The sequence below is a fragment of the Centruroides vittatus genome, unplaced genomic scaffold (genome assembly GCF_030686945.1).
Source record: "Centruroides vittatus isolate TY-2023 unplaced genomic scaffold, ASM3068694v2 contig_371, whole genome shotgun sequence".
Classification (NCBI taxonomy): Eukaryota; Metazoa; Arthropoda; class Arachnida; order Scorpiones; family Buthidae; genus Centruroides; species Centruroides vittatus.
The window spans coordinates 2,319,963-2,341,135 of record NW_027122194.1 but is presented as its reverse complement, the minus strand read 5'-3'; the positions used below and the strand labels follow the sequence as shown (position 1 = coordinate 2,341,135).

The following is a 21,173-nucleotide window of genomic DNA, read 5'->3' as shown; positions in this document are numbered from 1 at the left end:
GACGACAATTTTTATTCTAACTTCTCTTTACACCAGTTGTAAAGAATAAGTTTTTACTGAACTTCTCCCTATCATTACGTATGAAAACCACGTGTTTACTGTTGGCATGGAGCCAATTTTTGTTTCCAAGGGACAGTTACTTCTGTCACGCGGCCTGTGGAATAAATAATCATGTAAAATTATATTATCTTATTGAATTATTTTAAATTTTGTATGATTGGTTTTAAATCTCATTTTAATAATTATATTAAAAACCAGTGTCTAGATTTGATACAACAGAATTAAAATATTCTATAAACATTCTGCCACTTCGAGACATTTTCATATATAATTACTGCAATATATACCAAACGGGTTTTGTTTATTTAAAAAAATATTCTTTCATGATAATAATATGAATATACGAATCGATTTGCTAAATTATTACACAAGATATATTATACATTAATAAATTTAAAAGTATTAGTCAAACAGTTGTCTACAAAACATTAATATAGATTTTATATATCAGTCTATTTTGATTTCATTTATTGAATTAATGATAAATTGATAAATAATTTTTCTGGAAATTCATAATTCTAAAGTTATTTTAATAAATAATAAAAACATTTATTTACTGTATCAACAAATGTGAGTTAATCTGAAATTTTAACTATTTAATACTGAAAAGATTACATTATTACTAAGAAACACAAATTTATCAAATACATTAATTATAAAACAAAACAATCAGTACAATCACATAATATAACAATCAATACAATACAGTAATTTATATGGTAATCAGCATTCTGAGACAGGAAGATACCCTTTCCTTCTTAACTCAGAAAGTATTCTCGGGAATGTATTCTCGGGCAAGCAAGAGTTCAGTGGGAGCCGAAATGTAGGTTTTGCAAAATGCATGGGAGCCGCAGTTCTGTACTGTCGTGGCGGATAGTATGGTAAGGCTGGGAAGGATAGCACTTTCAGCAAGAGCCACATGTAACTCAAAAAGAGCCGCATGCGGCTCTCGGAGTCGCATTTGCCCATGCCTGCTATAAGGGTTAATGAAATTATATAAATTTAATTACGGAAATGTGTAGAAATGGAATTGTTATTTATATTATTTGAAATATAAAATGGAGATAGTTTCAACCACAAACATTCTCAGCTGTAGAGATTAGTTCATTGATTTATGATCATAAGCAATTTCATCCATAACATTCTTACAAATTGATCCTCAGTAGGATTAGTGTATAGCAGTTTTTTTTAATCTTCGCTTCTTCCCGTCCTGTGGAAGTGAACCTTTTTCCCCATTCATTGCGGGTTTAATCAAACCTACAACGAGGAAGACCAAGTGATAAAAGACGAGGACCCAACATAACCGGGAATAACTGCTCATGAAAATTTCTAAGATTTCGGTCCCAGACATGAACCAGAGTCCCACCGAATTTTATAATTATTCTACAAGAAAATTTAATTACTTTATGCTAATAATACATAGTGTTAGTGTCAAGTGTAAATTAATCTGTTCTTCAGTTTTGGTACCGAAAGAGCTCTCAACTGTACGAAATTAATGTTAGTTCATAAATATTAAAAACTGTCTCGCTCTACCTCAATTGTTTAGTGCGTTTTCCAGTCATTAACAGGGTGACCTGTTAATACACTATGCGAATAAATAAATAAATAAATAAATTCTTAAATAGTTTTAAAATTAAATTTAATTTTTAAAACATTATAATTTTATTGTAAATTATAATGTACAGTCAAACCTGTTTTTATGCGGGGGATAGGGACCGCATAAAAGAAAATGCATTAAAAAAAATCGCGCGAAACTTCACGAGTGGCTATAAAAAATAGTTTTCGCAACACAATTAAAAAAATATTTTTTTATGCGGTGAATAGGGACCGCATAAAAAAAGTCTCACGTAGAAAATAACTCGAAACCGTACGAAATAACTAGGAATTGCTTTTTTAACTCCTTGGGCCTTTTTCTGCAACACCTAATGGGGAAAAAATCCTCTAAGAATTTTAATTTTTATATTAATTAATTATTTCCACTTAAATACGAATCTAACATTAAAAAGTTAAAAATAATCGTTAAATAATGATTTTATTTGATAAATATAGCTGCAGGAAGTGTTATTTCATTTAACAAGGCGTGAAATTTCACACCTGCAGTCTAAAGCCGGAGGGAAGCTAACTTACCGCATCTGTTCAAATATAACATAATATTTATGGTTTTTATGCTATTAAAATAAGAGGGGACCGAAATAAACGTATGAGAAAAAAATTTTACTGAATAAAAAATGAAAAAACCTGCTGATGTCATAGAAAACAACCAATAGAGTTTTTAAAAATTTTACAGGAGTCAATTATGTTCCAATTTGATTGAAATTTTCATATACCGCACAAAAAAATCGCACAAATAAAAATCGCACAGAAAAAGACCGCACAAAAACAGGTTTGACTGTATTTCGTTAGCAATTGCTATTAACATATAAAATTTCGTTGCAGATTTTAAATTTTATGAAATGTTTTGTGAGAAATCTCTTATTAGAATATCCGTAAAAGGATTTTTTATTTGCAGAATAATTTTTATATTGGACAAGAAAATATCGATAAAAAATTTTCATTTTTACATTGTAATGAATAATCAGCAGTTTTTCTTATTATTCTGAGGTAACAAATGCTTTATATACGGTATTGTCTTCATTAATTCAATTGGGATTAAGAGTGAATAGAATGTTTTTAATGTCATTTCTGTACAATTCACTCTCTCTTAGTTATAATAAAATCGATAAATTTATTTCACACGAAGTGATTTCTTTTTGATTCGATATTCTTTCAAAGTTACTAACAATTATTACTGTTACCTGGGTGAATGTTAGTCTGCGTGCTACAGGCATTTGGCGGCTCCTTTCAATGCTGATCGCCAGTAAATTCATAACTTAACCCAATCCATAAGAGCTACTAATATGTTTTACGACAGTTTCATACAGTTGACAGAGACAAAAAAAAAAAAAAAAAAAAAAAATCTAATGTTATTTAAATCAAGCAGCCCCGTAGATATCAAGCACTATCAGGTTCAAGGTTATATTTTAGCGCCGCCATAAAATAGAATTTTCAAATTATAATGAAATTAATTTAAAGAAATTTTTGTTATTTAGTATATAAATATAATATATACGTATGTGTATGTTACAGTAAAAACCCGTTTTTAGCGAAAACGCGTTTTAACTAGTTGAAACTAGTTTTTACTGGATGTCATTGTTATAACCCATTTTGTCTAGTTAAAGCTAGAATTTACTGCTGTACATGTTTTGATTTTAGATAAAACTAAAATCAAACATTAACTTTTTAACTTTTAACATTAGTTAAAACTAATTTTGCTACATAAATGTTTGGGGGAAATAAATAAAGTGATGATTGGGATTAAAACATTTGTATTATTTAATACGATATTTATTGAAAATATTGGTCACACATCTGTGTTATTAACATTAATTAACCCTTTGTCCCTGAAGGCACCGATAGATCGGTACCCTGTCTTTTTAAGTAAAACTTTGAGGGTACCGATTCATTGTTACTTTGGTAAATATCGATTTTTGTAAAATTTATTAACAACAGATATAATCCCGTTCGATATGAAGTGAATAAAGTATAATAATTCATTATATTAATTGATAGCAGTATAAAATTTTGATTTCAAACAAATGTTTGATATAATGTGCGATAATTTCACAACGAATAAACATACATGCATAAGTGTTATATCGAATTGAATTGTACAAAACAATATTCTACGTCTTTCTGGCTCAGTGCCAGCAAACAACTATGTAACTAGACAATGTTAATTTTCACAAAATGTTACAAATTATCAAGTTCGTGTGTCAGTTCTGATATATATTATTTTTTTTTTCTTATAAATTTTTCTAATAAAATGCATTGGAAATATCGTATTTAAAACTAAAGATATTAATAAATGTGATTTTTTTCATATAGATATAATGATAATTTCATTTTTGGTGAACTTTTAAAATAATATCGCCTGACTGACCTATATTGCCCTAGGAGGAATCGCAAAATAAACGTAAACAAGATGTCGGGGGAAAAGGGTTAAACCTTGTGGTCCCTGCTAACAACAATGAAATCAAAGTAGTCCCTGGTCGAAAATAAATACAGCTTACGGTCCGTATTTAAGCTAAAATGTCTTCTCTAATAGTCTAAAGCAGGGATGTCAAAGATACGGCCCACGAGGTAATTAGTTGCGGCCCGCGACATCAATTCAATAATGCTATTTATGTTATTATTATTTTGATACCAAAGAAAATGTGATATTTTGTACTTAAACAAATAATACTTAATAAACAAAATTGTTGATCTCAATTATTGTTTTTATTTATTCATATTACTTAAAGATGTTTATTTTATTTATTTTTGTGCTTAATTTCTTGTTTACATTATGTTTTCTCTATTTCATCTTTTGAATTTCAAATTAAAGTACGTTCTTGGCAAGATCATTTATTGCATAATTCTCACTATTTTGTATAAAAAAAATGCATGTTTTCGACATATTAGTAAATTACAGTTTATGCTTGTATTTTAAGTATTGCCATCCTTATTTCCAAATTATTTTACACACCTCTTCAGGCTTGTAAATTGACCAAAAATGTGTTCTGTGATTAAAGTTATTTCTGGAAAACTAGAAATGGTGTTTTTTTATTTTATTGTGAAATCTCGGGTTATTAGAAAGGAATTTTTGAGTCGGCTTCTTTTGGGCTACATTTTAGAAAAATTTTGGCTACAAAGGCTAAAAACATCTGGCCCGCTGTCATACTCGAAACAAAAAAATGGCACTTAGGCAATTTGAGTTTGACACCCCTGGTCTAAAGTCTACGTTATGTTCATTTGTTTTATTAAATACAAGTGTTAAAATATATTCCTATGTTCATACTATTTATTTAAATTAAAAATAGAAACTCACACCACATTGCCTTGTTCATTGGGCTGAAATTTGAAAAAAATTGTAGACCTATAAATTCTCACTGTCGTCCGCTTGTCTGCCGTCTGTCCTTCCTCAATATTGAGAAGAGAGTTAGATATACGAAATCTGATACTAGATATGAAAAACGTACGGGCAGGAGACCCCGATTAACTACATACGTGGGGGGACCAAAAAGACCGGATTTTTTGTATAAGAACTTTATTAACTTTTTTACAAAATTTCTTCAGTCACCTTCAAAGCATTCTCTATTAGATGCGATGCACTTGTCAAGTCTTTTCACCCACTGTTTGAAGCATCTCTGGAACTCTTTAACCTTGATATCGTCCAGTGCCCTTAGCGAAGCTGTTTTTATCACGTCCACATCTTCAAAACACTTCCCTTTTAGATTTTTCTTCATTCTCGGAAACAGAAAATAGTCGCACGGGGCTAGGTCTGGTGAATACGGAGGGTGGGGAACGTCAGGCCATCCCCGAGAGGCCAAATAGTGGGTCACTCGTAAGGCCGTGTGTGCGGGGGCGTTGTCATGAAGAAGGAACCAGTCACCTGATCGCCAATGTTCCGGGTGTTTCCTTCGCACATCCTCTCGCAGACGTCTTAAAAGTTCCAAATAAAAGTGCTGGTTAATATCTGGCCAGGAGGAACAAATTCCCGATGCACAATTCCACGAACATCAAAAAAGACAATGATCATCGTTTTCACATTCGACCTCACTTGTCTTGCTTTTTTTGGTCTGGGAGAGTTGGAAGTCTTCCACTGGCTCGATGTTTGCTTAGTTTCTGGGTCATACCCGTAACACCAACTCTCATCACCTGTAATGACTGATCAAAAAGTTTGGATCACTTTCAATTTCTTTTTTTAAGTTTCGACTTCTCAGGCGGAACAAAATAACAGTAAGAGAAACACAACACTACGCTCAAACGTAAACCTACAAACCGTCTGCACAGCTGTTTCGTGACAAGGTCTATATAAGACGGTCAGGACACGCGTACTAGAGCCGTCATTTTGGGACTTTTTGAATCGCATGTTTAAAACAAACTTGTACGAGCACTCAGCATAAATTAGTTTAATTAAACTAAATTTATGCAATTTTAGTTAAATTAATGTCGTATAAAACTGACTGCTCGTACAGGTTTGTTTTAAACATGCGACTCAAAAAGTCTCAAAACGGCGGCTCCAGTACTCGTGTCAGTGTTGCGGCAATGAAATTTCAAAACGTACTAATCTCCTTCCAAAAATGTATTATTGTCTTTCAAAATGTACTATTTCTATGGTTGGTAGCTTTTGATATTAATATACCATCATACTAAGTTTTTGTGCTTATACCAAATTCATATTCATAAATACTTTGATTACGTGCCAATACATATAGGGGAGATTGGGGCAACTTCGTCAATTAAATTTTCTTTTAAACAAAATAAAAGGAGACTCTCTTTAGAAGCTAGACAGTTGAGTTTTAATGACGGCTTGTTTAGTGTGGTGTCTGTGTTGTTCTCCGACAAGAGTAGTTGAAATATCAAATAAGTTGTCTGTTTCATTCAATTTCATATAATATTTTGCTTCCATTTATATAGAATTGGCATGTTTTGTTATAATTCCATAATAACGAAAGTTATTTTTCCTGTTAGAAGGATAAAACATTAACTTATTCACGTGACCAGATCATGGCTTAGTACCCTATTCTCAGGGTTCCACTTAATGTTCCTAAATCGTGGCTATTGGGGCATCTTCGGCAAGTGTTGCCGATCTTGTTCCCGATCGTGTTTTGCTATGGTTTGATTTGGCCGCAGCTAACAACTAGCAGAAGAAATAACTAGATTCCCATACATAGCCACACTAGAAGCCAAGGCTAAAGATAAAAAAATCAGGAACTCGCATAATAAGTTCATAATTTAAGAATTAAATTATGGTGGTAAAAATTATGGCGGTAAAAAAGTATTTATATTATTTATACTCGTACAATTTTAGAACTATTTTCTGTAATAATTCGACTCTGAATTAACCGATATTTTGATATTATTGACGACAAAAGTTTAAAATCGTTGATTTCCTTACCTGTCCATTATTTTTGTTTGACGGATTTGAATTGTTTGGACCACGTGGCGTGAAAAATTTTGTCAAGGTTCTGATGAGAATGTGCAGACGACTGAAACGTGTGACACACGTGTGAAAGAGAACCATGAGTCAAGACATTTGCACGTGAAACTATCTATGTCTTTGATGTCTACCGACATACGCCATGTGCATGTTGTGATTGGGTAATTCAAATTAACAAGTAGTGACACTAGTGAGACTTTATTGAACTAATTTTTCGCATTTTTTTGTTAATTAAGGCATGAAATATTATTTTGTACCATAAATGGTATTGAAATATTATAATGTACTCAAAATGTACTAAAAAACTAAGTGTACATTCAATTTACTCGAAAAAGCAAAATATACCCGAAAAGTACAAATGTACTAGGAACGGCAACACTGACGCGTGTCCTGACCTTCTTATATAGACCTTGTTTCGTGAATGTCTCTACTAACCATTTGACCCATTGGGCGGCCAGATGGAGCCTCTCCTTCTCTGCAACAAAAAACGCTGTCATGGACCTGTCACCCAAACATAACCGTCCGCCAGTGGCGCTGACCCTGCCTTCGGGGAGAATTCCGCAACGCACCACCATACGTGTCCTGGGCATGCACTTTTCTCATACGTTCACGTGGACGGCCCACGAGACCTTCACACGCACAAAACTGACCAGAGCGGGATTTTTCCTGAAATTCTTCGCATCCCGCCGTAACGGCGCTCGTACGGCGGAGCTCCTCAGGCTTCTCTTTACGGTTCTCAGTCCTATGGCGGAGTTCGGAGCGCCGCTTCTGGATGGCGCCCCGCCCACTGCCATAAATCGCATTGAGTGACCGCTCCACGCTGCATTACGAACGGCGTTGGGCGTGCCCAGGACGATCCCTCTCTTATCCCTTTACACAGAGACTGGTTATGTGCCGTTACGCACGAGGCTACGCCTCAGAACACTCTCCCATGCGGCGGCTCAAATTTCGAGGGGCAGCTTCAGCCCACTACATGACCTCTACCAAAACGCCTACTCTACTAACCCCATCTAGCGGGAGAACTCTCTACTACGTCTACGAATGGCAGCGCGCTCTCAGTTCGGTTTTTTTGGGCCCCCCTCGTACAAACTTCTTATACAAACCGAAAATCACGTTACTTCAATTCAAAAATATGAATCTGTCTTTAACATAAACCGGTAATTGTGGTAAATAATTACGACTAAATATGTTATATGAAGTTGAATAATTTTCGAAATGGCTCATTCTCCAATATTCTGAGATTAGTGTATTCAATTAATAAAAACACTTCGTTAAAATATCTTTTATTTTAATTATATTAATTAATAAAATTATTTAAAACACTTGAAAGTTTTAGTTGCAATCAAAACTATTTTACTATTACTATTTTATGATAGTAATAGTAGTAATATTTGTTAGTGATTACTATTTTAGTAGTCACTTAGCACAAAAATTGTAAGACTAATTAATTATTGAAAGGGCATATTAAATTTAAAAGATTATTTACTTCATTAAAGATGCGTTATGTTACTAGTTATAGTCTGAATTACTGGATTATCATTTTTTGTAGATGATTCTTTTCTAGATAATGTGCATAATGTCATCACACTAAAGACGATTTTTTCAACAACTGGCTGCAGGAAAATGTAGAACAATAACGATAAGACGATACTTAAAACCAATACAAACGTATAGAACATCCACTAAAAAATTAAAAATTTGATTAGGTTAATATTCGATATTATAAATTATTTTATTTTAGTTATATTTATTGTTAGTAAAAGAAAGTCAATTTATTGTTTTATACAAAGAAAACTAATCATTTTTATTCAAACACATTCACTCGCTGCGTTTCAATTATATTGCTACATAATAATTCCATAAAATTTTTATTATACAGTAATTTTAAATGAAAAATTAAGCAAATCTTTAATGTAATATATATATATAAAATTAATTTTGTAAGATTATTAAGTTTAAGTCTGCTTGGTATTGTCGAATTAGAAATATATTTGTAGCCTGAATTGTGGTCATCTTCAGCCTACTTTCAGTGAGGATAGCCTAGCTATCCTCACTGAAAGTATATCTTCAGTGAGGTTAACCTCACTGAAGAAAAGTTTATCTTCTTTCAGTCATTAAGATAAATTTAAATGTTTAGGATCCCTAAAGAATTTTATATTGCCATCTAAAAATCTTTTTGGCAATCCTCTAAAGTATTAACCATTTATAGATTATCCCAGATACTTACCATATTGACGCCATTCACAGGAATAGGATTTCTAGTTTTTCCTAATACATATTGGATAACTTCATAATGAAGTAGATAAACCCAGACATTTATTCGATCCAAAATAACAAAGACATTATATGAAAAAAATCGCTTAAAAATTCCTATAGAAAAATTTTAAATTCAATTAGCTTTTATTAAATAAAATAAAAATATATTTTATATTTTTCGTTAAAGCATTAAAGTTGTTTACCTGCATATCCGTAAAAGCAACAGATGCAAAACAATGATAAAGCAACACAAGTAATTAATCGATACAGTGAATGATACACTATAATTACACTATCATTAGTTGGTATATCATTCATATAATAATATAATCCGAAATAAGAATACCACATCATTGCTATGATTCCTATCCACCATAGGCATAAAGTTCTCTGAAAAGTTGAAGCAAATACTTTAGCAAATTCTAAAAAAATAAAGAAAGTTCATACAGATAAGAAAACATGAGATAATTTTCGTATACTGTATTATTTTAAAATAAAATATCATAATATAGAAATAGACATACAGTGTAACATTTACATCATTATCAACCGGACCCGCAACTCTAATACGATTAATAGTAAATGCAGAACTTGGATATACAATACACTACGAGTAATTAATTCATATAAGCTATGATTTTGTGTAAAGGTAAAAAAAATCATCAAAGAATTAAGAGAGAACGGGAGAAAAAATATTGAGGACAGGAAGGAAAGGAACACATTGCATTTACTGCCTAAAGCCTTAAAGGCTGAAGAAAAAGAAGACAATAAAATTGATAGTTTGCTTATAAACCTAAGATATTCCAGTTAGAAATAGTCAGAAATTTTAAAAATTTTTTGAAATACCTTGGTCATTCAGCTCTTACCTTTCTAAATATTAATGTTTCATGTTTAGCCAGAAAGTAACCTGTCAATAGTCCCAATGAGTACGAACTCAAATGAGAATAATATGGAAGAACATAATTATCCAGTATGAAACTCTTTATTTTTCTGAAATAAGAATTATAGTTTCCGTATTATATACAATTAAAATTAATTATTATAACGATAAATAAATTAATAAGAAATATTTTACCGATATTCATTCAGTTTGGGAAATCCAGGAATATAGTAATTTTTTGATAATATAAAATACATGGCATTGGAAGCTGTTCCAACAAAAATTAATAACAAAAGAAGGATTATCCCTAATTTTGGCCATCTGTTCGTACAAAATAAAATTTGTTTTTATATAAATTTTTAAATTAAATGTTTAATAACTGGATAAATCTATTAAAAACATTCATCTATAAACTCGAAAATATATAATTAAATCTTGTATTATACGATTACAATTTATATTACAGAGTATTTTAAATTAATTAATTAATACATGGCACTAATACACTGTATGCTATATGGGTCGGGTCGCCCATTTTTAGCGAGTTCGATCCATATCCCATTAGTCTGCTCACCCGTGCCTATGGGTGGTGTGTTTATTATGAATGAACATGGATGAGGGATGAGTAACGACAGGATTGAATTGATTGGTTATTTACCAAGGAGTGGTGCATCTCGTATGAAAACTAACCCCTATTTATTTTCACCTACCCTTCACATAGATGTCAAACACATGAAGAAAATACGGAAAACTCCATGCGACCATCCCTTTGGTCATAGACAAACCTACTACCAATGTTTAATTCTAACCACAACTTTGTTTTCTTAGTGTTTTGTCTCAGTTTTTTTATTGTGCGTCAACCCTTATCCCTTGCATTATCTGATAATATAAACTTATTTTAACAAACTAAATTAATAATAATCACCCATAGTAATCTTGGAAAAAAGGAAAATTAAAATGATAAAGTTTAAGATGTTCATGTAGGCAATCGTATAAATACCGTTTATAGGCCTATAAATCTTGTTCCTCATTTATTAATCTGACCCCAAAGGTATATTCCTGGCTAAGAAACTGATTTACCTCTCCAAACTTAGTGGGCCATAATATCTTCTTACCTTATATTATGTATATTAATGTATATTATGATATAAATTATTATTATAAAATAAATTTTAATTATTTACCTAATCAATATGACTATTATTATCATTGAAACGAGGCTTAGTTGCATAAGAACAGCGATGAACCACAAATGAGGAAGACACTATAATAAGAGATAATATATTTTTTTAAAAGTTATTTATATTTGTGCGTTTCCTAATTTATAACAAAGTAGCATTTAACCTTCCAAATTTAAAATCAAACCCTTATGAAATTTAATATTACAAGCTCTACATAGTAATGGTTCCAACAATCTCATTTGGCAATGAGCTCCGGATAAAGAGCTCTCAAAATTTAATCTTTCATGTTAAAAAATTATATAAAATTTCATTTATAAATATTAAAATAAAAATTAAAAAGCTATCGAAATTACCTTAAGATCAACTCACCGTTCTCTCTTTCATAAAAACATTGTTAATATGAATTAGAAATTGCCACCATTCATTTTCGCATTTGCGACTCGTTTCTTCTATTATTTCTTTCCAATGAGGACCTTCCCCAAAAAGTGGCATAATTATTTGAAAGCTCATTGTTACAAGTACAGGAATTGTCAACCTAAAAAATTATTAATGAATAAATATAAAATTAAAAAGTTCATTCCTAATAAGAATGTGATTAAGCTATAATTTGGTTTAAAAATAATTATTTAGTAGTTTTATTTTAGGATTTATATAGCCAGGAGTGAGGAATCTTTGAATTTTTGTGGCTTCTAGTACAGCCTGATAAAATATGAAATGATGAAAATAGTTAATTTTGACTTATGAAAGTATGTTTTGTATTTTTTCCTCTAATAACGACATCTATTAGTCTATATATACATATAATTGCAAGTTGATCTTAATCACGTCTCATAAGGTCAAATTATCACAAAAAGATTCTCCTTCATAAGGTTCTCTTTATGAGAACTTGGCTTATCTTACGAGTCTCTTCTCTTATATTATCATTCTAAAATATGATTTGCATTCTGATTAAAAAGATTCTTCACCCCTTTGATAAAGCATTTATATAGAAATAGTTTTACCTAAAATATGTTTTAAAGAAGAATAAAAGATAATCGACTTTCATTTTCTTTCCATGTATGAATTTTTGCCAGTAATTTACAAATGCGCTGAAAATATTTTTGGAATTATTATAAATTAATATAATTAAAGCTTATAATTATGGATACGAAATAATAATCTAATAATTATCAATGAGATTTTTACTCATTTATCCGAAAACACAAAAAGTTTATTCGAATAAGTTATTCTTTTAACATTCATACAAACTGCAAAATTTATAAACAAAATTTAATTTCTGTCAAAATCATGTAATAAATATAAGTTGACTTTCTTTTCTTAAACGGAGTAAAGGTAAAAATAAAATTTGATACATATTAATAACACGTAAGTTAATAATACAAAGAAGTCTGTACGAAGAGAGAGATATAAGAAAATAATATGTAATCACTGGTAGGAAATCGAAAATACGTAAAAAAATATTATGCAATATATTTTATATACAGTATCTTTGTGCGCCTAAATATGGAGCGTTTAGGATGCATGGAAGAATGGAATTTTTTCCATTCTTGAAAATATCCGCCAGTAAGCAATAATTGTACATGAAGAAATTAGTCTCTAGTGACCTAGTTAAGCCAGGACACTGCAAACTAGTTCCTTCATTCAACCAATTATTACTTACGACTTTCCGAAAGGATTCTTCCCTATAAAAAGCATTAAATTTTTAACGCCATCAGCTGAAGATCTCATGCATAACCAAAGAGGTTACAATCAGCCTTAAAGATAACTTTCTTCATTCTTTCTTAGTTATAAATTAAGGAAATTTTTCTAGAACCATTAAGCAATTTAAAAATATAATTATTCATTCACAGATTTATTTTACAATCTCGAAATAGCAAAATAAAGTAAAAATGCTTAAATAAATAAATAAATTAATGTGAAAAATAACATATTTATTCACTTTTATTGTTAAAACTATTTGTATTTTCAAAATTAATACAGCAGAATCCGTTTATTGTAATTACTTTCGGATTCTTTCCTAGACTATTGATAACAAACCAACCAACAACAAAATAACCAACTGATAACATTAAGCGGGGTAAGCAAATAAAATTAATAGAAATTGCAGTTAACTACTATATTAAATTAGTAAATATATTTATCAATTTTATTATAGAATTTAAACGGTATAAGATTTTTAATTGAAATCCGTATTTGAAGGAAAGACTCACCTAATGAATAAGAAGTATTCTATAGAAATTGGAATACTGGATATTGTGTAATAGAAAATCTGACGAAACATTGTTGGAAAATTCATTAAATTGCCTATATAATAATTCATTAAAATTAATTAATTATTTTTAAATTAAATTATTAAATTATTTTATTCTTTAGAATGTATTATTTAATAGTAATTATATAATAAATTATTTGAGAATTACAGTAAATTAAATTATAGAATACTTACTAAATGCAGTGGGATATATGAAACAACAATAAAAACAATGTCCAAATACAATTCCATAGAGAAGAGAAACTTTCATTCCACACAACCAATGTAATTTGTTTCCTTGTTTTATATTTAAAAGCTTTTCTAAGCTTTCAAAAATAGAGATACTTGAAAATTTTCTCAACATTTTTACTGAAAAATAACAATTATATGTTTTATTTTAAATTTGAATAGAATTCGTGATACGATAGAAATAAATAATGTTTTCACGAATATTCAGAATGCTTTATACTCAAATTTTACTCTACGATATTAGCTAACTGACTTTTGGGTTACGCTGTATTTATCTTTTATTTACGCATTCCGTTCAATTTCTTAAAAATTAAGTTATATGTAGAATAGACTAACCTTTCTTCACAAGCCTTAATTTTTCAGGAAGTAAAGAGAATATCACGTGAAGAGCAGTTGATAACAGTACACAAGTGATGCAGAATCCGAAAAAGATCCTTTATTATAGAATATTTATACTGTATATTCAAAATTATTAAGAAACCGATTTTATTCATTAATATAAAAACTATTTTATATAGAACTTTAAAGAAAATTATATAAGTAAGAAATTATAAATTTTAATAAAAAAAAAAAAAAAAAAAAAAAATCGGTGAATGTTACCTATGGTTCCAAAATGGCAGATCGTCTCTGATTCCAGCAAATAGAAGAAATAAAACAATGGGGACGAACGTTCTAACCTATTCTAATAATTTTGTTGGTAATAATTATAGTAATTTATTAGAATAGGTTAGGTTAGGTTATAACGTGCGTCCCCATTGTTTCCTTTCTTTTATTTGCTGGAATCAGAGACGAGTTGCCATTTTGGAACCATAGGTAACATTAACCAAAAAATCTATAAAGGATTAGTTTAAATGTTCATTAAAATAATATTATATAATTTTAATAAACTATTGAATAAAATTTGAAAATAAAATATTTTTCTCTCAATAGTTCTGATTTTTACTCTTAATTAAAAATTTATTTAATAATATTGTTTATTTTCCCTGGAATAACCAATACTTCGACTTGTATCTTATAGATTTATTACTTTAATTTTTGTGACATATAAAAGATATTTTTTCCAGTTAAAAACTTAGCTATAGCTTAAACTTGTAACAATTTTATATTAAAATTATATTTATTTAACCGTGCTAATGAAAACTATAAACATATTTTAAAATAAAAGATTCAATAGCATCTGTCACGCCTTTGAAAGCATGGCAATCGGAATAATTGAGAACACGAAGTTTAATTTTACTCAAGTCCTGATCACACCATACGATTTCCAGCCGCGCAGGCGACCGCGACTGCAACACGCGCGAGTCGCGCGCGTCTTCTCGTGGTCATACATTTTCGCTGGCGTTGCAACTCGAAAACACGTGACCCAAGTGATAAACCAATAAAATTACAGTAGCTTGTTTTTGATTACTTTCGTGAGTTTACCGACATTTTACAGTTTACCGAGTTTCACTTAAGATTATTTACGGAATTTTAGCCACTTTTCTTATTAAAATGGCAAGCAGTTCCTTTTCTGGAATGAATAAAAGAAAAAAGGCGATAATTTTGTTAGAGTTGGCGAGAATATACGAAGAGAAAAATAAGAGAAAACGATCATGTTGGGTTAAAACTTGTCCAAATGAAAATCAACGGGCTAAACAATCTTGCTTTCACCAGCTGATGAATAAATTAAGGCTTTCGGATGTTGAAGATTATAGGGGATATATCCGTATGGATACGAATACTTTCCAAAGTATTTTAAGAAGACAACACCCATAATAGCTAAAGAAAATATACATCTTCGAAGTTCTATTTCACCCGGAGAACGACTTTTGTTGACACTCCGTTATTTAACCACCTGTAAGAATAATACATATTTTGTATTTAATTTATATTTTATGCAATCTTAAAGTATAAAATGGTCATATATAATTTAGGCGAAACGTTTCGTAGTTTGGAATACCAATTTAGAGTGGCCGATAATTCGATATCAGTCATTATCCCAGAAGTTTTGGATGCTATTTATCAATCTTATAAAAGTGAATATTTGAGGGTAAGTGTTGTTTAGAGGAAAGCTTGAATGATTTAATTCATTTTTAATCGATATATTTTTTCTTAATATAAGCATTTATTTTATTCAATTGTATATTATTAAAAGTAATCAAAATAAATTTAACAATAACGTTTATAAATTCAGATTTGATTTATATCGAATATAGCATTTAAATGTACTGAAACTAAGTTAATACAAACGTTATAATCAAGATATTTTGACAAATATACAACACAAAGTATGACGTGCACAAAGACGTTTTCTGATTGGATGCGCGTTTGCAATCGTCGCGAGTTTGTTTCTAGTTGCGGTTGCAGTCACGTTGGTTTTCGAAGGGGTTTACTAGTTAACGGGAACCAAGGTCCTAGAATATAGTCGCCTGCGCGGCTGGAAATCGCATGGTATGACCAAGGCTTTAGTATTATTTATCCATTTCTTTAACATTCAAGTCTAAATTTCCATTCTATAATTAATAAATTTTAATCATAATTTAATCATACTTTGAAACTCCACATTAATTAAAATTTCTTCCTTCAAATTTAGACATAAAGAGCAAGAAAGAAGGCAAGTAGGCCGTTTTGGTTCAGATACCGGACACAAAAGATCCAAAAATTTGTCTTTTACGTAAAACGCATGTAAAAACGTGATATAAATTAATGTTTCTTTTCATAAAAGGGATGAATAACTTGTTCTTAGTTCTTTTATTGATTTTATTTATATTCTGATTTTACCTATCTCAGTCAGGATTATAGACTGATCTTAAAATCTGATCCACGTAAGCGCGATTTAAATACTTTCGACACTGTCCATCCACTGAGTTCATTTCTACAAAATGATTCAGTGAATGGACACATTAAATGAGAAATTATTACAACAAATTCCTAATTTTCCAGAAAGTTTTGATAAAAGAAACGGAAAAATAATAAATCGATGCTTTGTTTTCATTTTATCCTCAAGAACAGGTAAGTCGCTAGAGATGGATCCAGAAGTATAATTTTCCGGGTTCTCTTTATTTGTCTATCACCTAAATAGCAGCGAGTTTTCTACGAAAGTCCTCCCGGTTAATATCTCCTTATTGGCACATCGCCCGTATCAATCCAATCCAATTCTTTACTTTCTTTTTATTTAATAGTACTTAAAATAAATCATCTTATTTCGTTTTATAAATATTTAATTTGCAACAATAAAATAAAAATTGAAAATTTATTAAAATAAGTATGAAAATTATACAGGGCCGTAGAAGAGCATGACATTTTTCAATGAGTTTATTAGTTTGCCCTGGAATTTTGATATCCTTCATTTCGGCGCTCTAGACTCATGTTCTCTCTGTCCCTGTCTTTCCAGAGCCCTTACATTACATAAAAGTATACTTACAAGCAAATTACTTGTCTTGAAGTATATTCAAACACTTCAGTTTTCACTGTACAGTAGTCCACATACCATTGTACTTTATCCTGAATTACTGAATAAAATTAATTATTAGATAAAACTTTGATAATTTTTATTATTTTTAATGAAATTCTCGAATAGAAGAGATTCCAGTTTTATGCCCGTTATAATTTTTCTATAAGAAATATTATATTAAATCTACCTCTAATTAGTATCTTATAGTTAAATCATTCTCAAGTATTTTATCTGTATTTATGACACTGAAACTAACGGTTTGTTTTATGACTCGTCTGTTAACATTTTTTCAAAAAACAATTAGGTTGCAACGAGCAATTATTTATTGTGACAATTTACCGGGCTGCAATTTTTTAATCATATTTTAAATTTATTTTATTTAAAATATATGCTCTCCATCTCAAATTAATAGTGTCTTGCCCCTGTATATCATATTTTCCTGCTGGCAATAGAGTCGTGCCGGACTACATAACTCCTGTCAGGGGAAAATTTTTGAATTGAAATAACGTGACTTTCGGTACAAACCGAAAGTTCATATATAGTTAATCGGGACTTTTTGCCTGTAAGCTTTCCATATCTGGTCTCGAATTTCATCTATCTAGTTTCCTTTCTCCTTTCTCTCGGTTAAGGAAGGACAACGGATGGGCGACAGCGAAAATTTAAAGATCTAGAATTTTTTTCAAATTACAGCCTAAAAAGGAGAGTCTACTATATTGTATTAACAATTTACAAATAATTTGAAATGCAATATATATATTATACCCGAGATAATTAGTATAAGCATACAATCCGGAGATTATTGACTAATAGACAGTACTTTTATTAAATTCATAATTCTTTAAACTTACATAATTTTAAAATAAATTGTTTTGAAAACAGTGTGCTAATACAGTGTTTAAATATTGTTTTTAAAACAGTGAATAATAAATAAATAAGCACAGTATGTAACAATAATATACATTATGCGTGTGCCAGTTTCTCACAAGTTTTTGTCTATTATTATATAAATAATAATAATAATAACGTATAGGTAGAATATATAAATAACACACATTTTTATATATAGATTTATTATTAATAATATTATTGATAAATTAAACATAAATAAGTACTCACTCCATTGAATAATGCTTGTGAGATCATTTTGACTACATGTACTCGGAATGCAAAGATCCATTCGAAATTCAAAATTTTTCTGAAAATACTTCAAATCTGGCGTCGTAAATATAAACTGTAATAACATTTATTTAATTAATAATATTTTTAAAAAATTTTCTACGCGATTTATTTAGCGAAGTTTACAATACTATCGTCGAAATAAATCGCCTTAATAGATTTTTAATATTTTCTAAAACATGAATTTTAAAATTTAAAGGATTCAAGACTCAGGAAAATCCTTACATCCTCTACAACTTTTAAACTATTTATCGTAGTGCCACGAAAGTAATTAGCACCTGTAGGAAATTGATTACGCTCAATCCATTGAAAATGGTTTTAGCGCCCTTACTAGACGCCCCTAGTCTGGTCTCTTATACTAACTTTTCTCTAATTTTTATTCTTATAAATAAATTTTAAAATATAGAAATATCCTTACTTTAAATTCCTGTTCAATTTCTCCGACAGAATTAGCAAACTCTTGATTTTTCTTTGGTTTTTTAGAATAAATCATAATTAAAGGAATACCTTCTACTTTCAAAACGCAATACTTTCCTCGAAACAATTCGTTTTTTACTGTAATAGGCATTTCTTCGTTTTTAGGTACAACCAAATTTAGACATTGATCATAGTTTCCATACTGCCAAAGTGATAAATACTCCAAAGCTGGAACTGGTTTACTCATTGCGTCAAACACTATAGCAAATAATTGATTATAATATGAAATGTAGAATAACAATAGTAAATACTTAAACGTAATACAAATTCACTAAACTTATTATATAATAGTATCAATTGATAACGACGGCCAGATGTCCGAGCGGTCTAGGTGACAGCCTACTACTCTTGGGGACCCGGGATTCGAACCCGGTCCCCCAGACATTGTATGAAAGAAACGAGGTGAGAAAACACATTTTAAAGTATTTTCAATCTGAAAAATTTATACTAATTTTCCCTGCAATTTTTAATCAAAATTACATTTCTGTACTATTTTTACATTTTAAAACTTTATTTTATGTTTAATAAATAAAATTATAATTTAATTTCTCAATTAGTAAATTAAATTTTAACATTATACAAGTAAAAACAATTAAAAATAAAAGTTTTCCTTACTTTTAAACGTCCAATTTTTTGAGAATTTAAATCCTGCGAATAATTTAATTCCAGTAATTCTACATAATGATGTTATATTCACTTCATTATATATTCTAATCAAATAAGGATAAATGAATTTCGTGATTTGATCTTTTGAATTCTTGAAAAAATCTTCTAATTCCTTAAATTTCCAGCTGTTTTCTTCATTAAATGAAATATTTCTCGGAGCAAAAGATGTACAGAATTTAAATACATTTACAATTAATATCAAATATATAATTATGTTTCTCATTGTATTGTATTAAAAACTCAGAATCTTATTGAAGAAGCTTTCAACTAGACTACAGACTTATTATATTTGAACGAGGAAACTTGTATTTATTATTTTTGTCTTACTTTTTAAAGATAGATGTAATAAAAAGAAAAGGAGGTGATGTTAACTATTTTACACTTTAACTCAAATACGCATAAAATATTATTTTATAGGGTGATAAATAGATAAATATATTTATTCATTTCGTGGTATTAAATGTATCCAAAATTTATATACAAGTTATATACTCGTATAATTAATACAGAGTAATTGTACTTTTATTTTTAGTATGAATAATAAACAGAAAATTTCTCATTCTGGATAACTTTAAATGTGACTTGATCTATACTGTTCAGAAAGAAAATTAATCTTTGTTTAAGTAGATCTAACCTAGATTTATAAATAACCTATTTGAAAATTAAGGATTTATAACAGAAAACCTGTATAATTACACATTTATATTTCATATCGTTTACATTTTTTTTTTTTTTTTTTTATCAATATCTTATTTTAAAAAGATTTAATTCTTAATGAAAAAGCTGGTAAATATATTTAGGAAGTTCAAAGAAAAAATTTATCCATAAGAAATGGCATCTCATAAGTAACGAGGAAAGATGCCTCGTATTCTCCTAGTGATGCATACATCTGAGGTTAAGAGTCAATTCTAGATATTCACTGTGTATTTTCTAATTTTCATGTATACTTGTGACAACGAATCGCATGAACTTGATATAAAATCGATACCAATTTTGATAGCAACTTAGTTTTTACAATGATTAACTAACTTCTGGATCACCTTGCACTACATAGAAATTCTGAGAGATGATGGGATCCAGAACTGTTATAAATGTAGAGTCTGAACTCTTATAAAATCATAAAATTCGAGAATAAAATCAATAAAACAAAGACTTTTATCACTTTTTTTATTATATCAAATTCTAGGAACTTTTCTGTGCTTGTGCCTGGATCTAAGGGTCTGGCAGACACATGGCATCGCGTGATATATGTGTGCCTGGATTGGTATTTCATATGAGTCTCTTTCATATAAAATAACTTGAATAAACTTATTATTATCAGCTGATAAGAATTCATAAAATATAAAATAAATATTATTAAGTAAAAGAGAAAAAAATAATAGCATTTAATAATTTAACATTAATTTAACAATTTTATCTCATGTAAATTATTAAAAATTTATTTTAGAGATAACTTAATTCATATTATTGTTATTTTTTAGTAATGCGAAGAAATAATAAAATATTACGAAATAACAACTAAG

At 29.5% G+C, this 21,173-nt stretch overlaps 1 protein-coding gene across 2 annotated transcripts; it reads right to left on the bottom strand.

The window, feature by feature from the left end:
• Positions 1-68: 68 nt before the first annotated feature.
• On the bottom strand, positions 69-19,917 carry LOC136975496 (uncharacterized). Of its 2 annotated transcripts, XM_067270555.1 has the most exons (16): positions 19,600-19,917; positions 18,926-19,182; positions 18,448-18,562; positions 17,302-17,389; positions 14,235-14,332; positions 13,845-14,018; positions 13,609-13,702; positions 12,400-12,486; positions 11,768-11,933; positions 11,402-11,481; positions 10,413-10,538; positions 10,204-10,327; positions 9,541-9,727; positions 9,309-9,451; positions 8,568-8,763; positions 69-142 (listed from the first exon to the last, which is right to left on the bottom strand). In XM_067270555.1, exons 1-15 carry the CDS (start codon positions 19,871-19,873, stop codon positions 8,572-8,574), a joined length of 2,205 nt encoding a protein of 734 aa, XP_067126656.1. In that variant the 5' UTR covers positions 19,874-19,917; the 3' UTR covers positions 69-142; positions 8,568-8,571. The 2 variants fall into 2 exon arrangements, with proteins under 2 accessions (XP_067126656.1, XP_067126655.1); XM_067270554.1 differs by lacking the exon at positions 69-142 and having other exon boundaries at positions 8,349-8,763.
• Between the last annotated feature and the right edge of the window lie 1,256 nt (positions 19,918-21,173).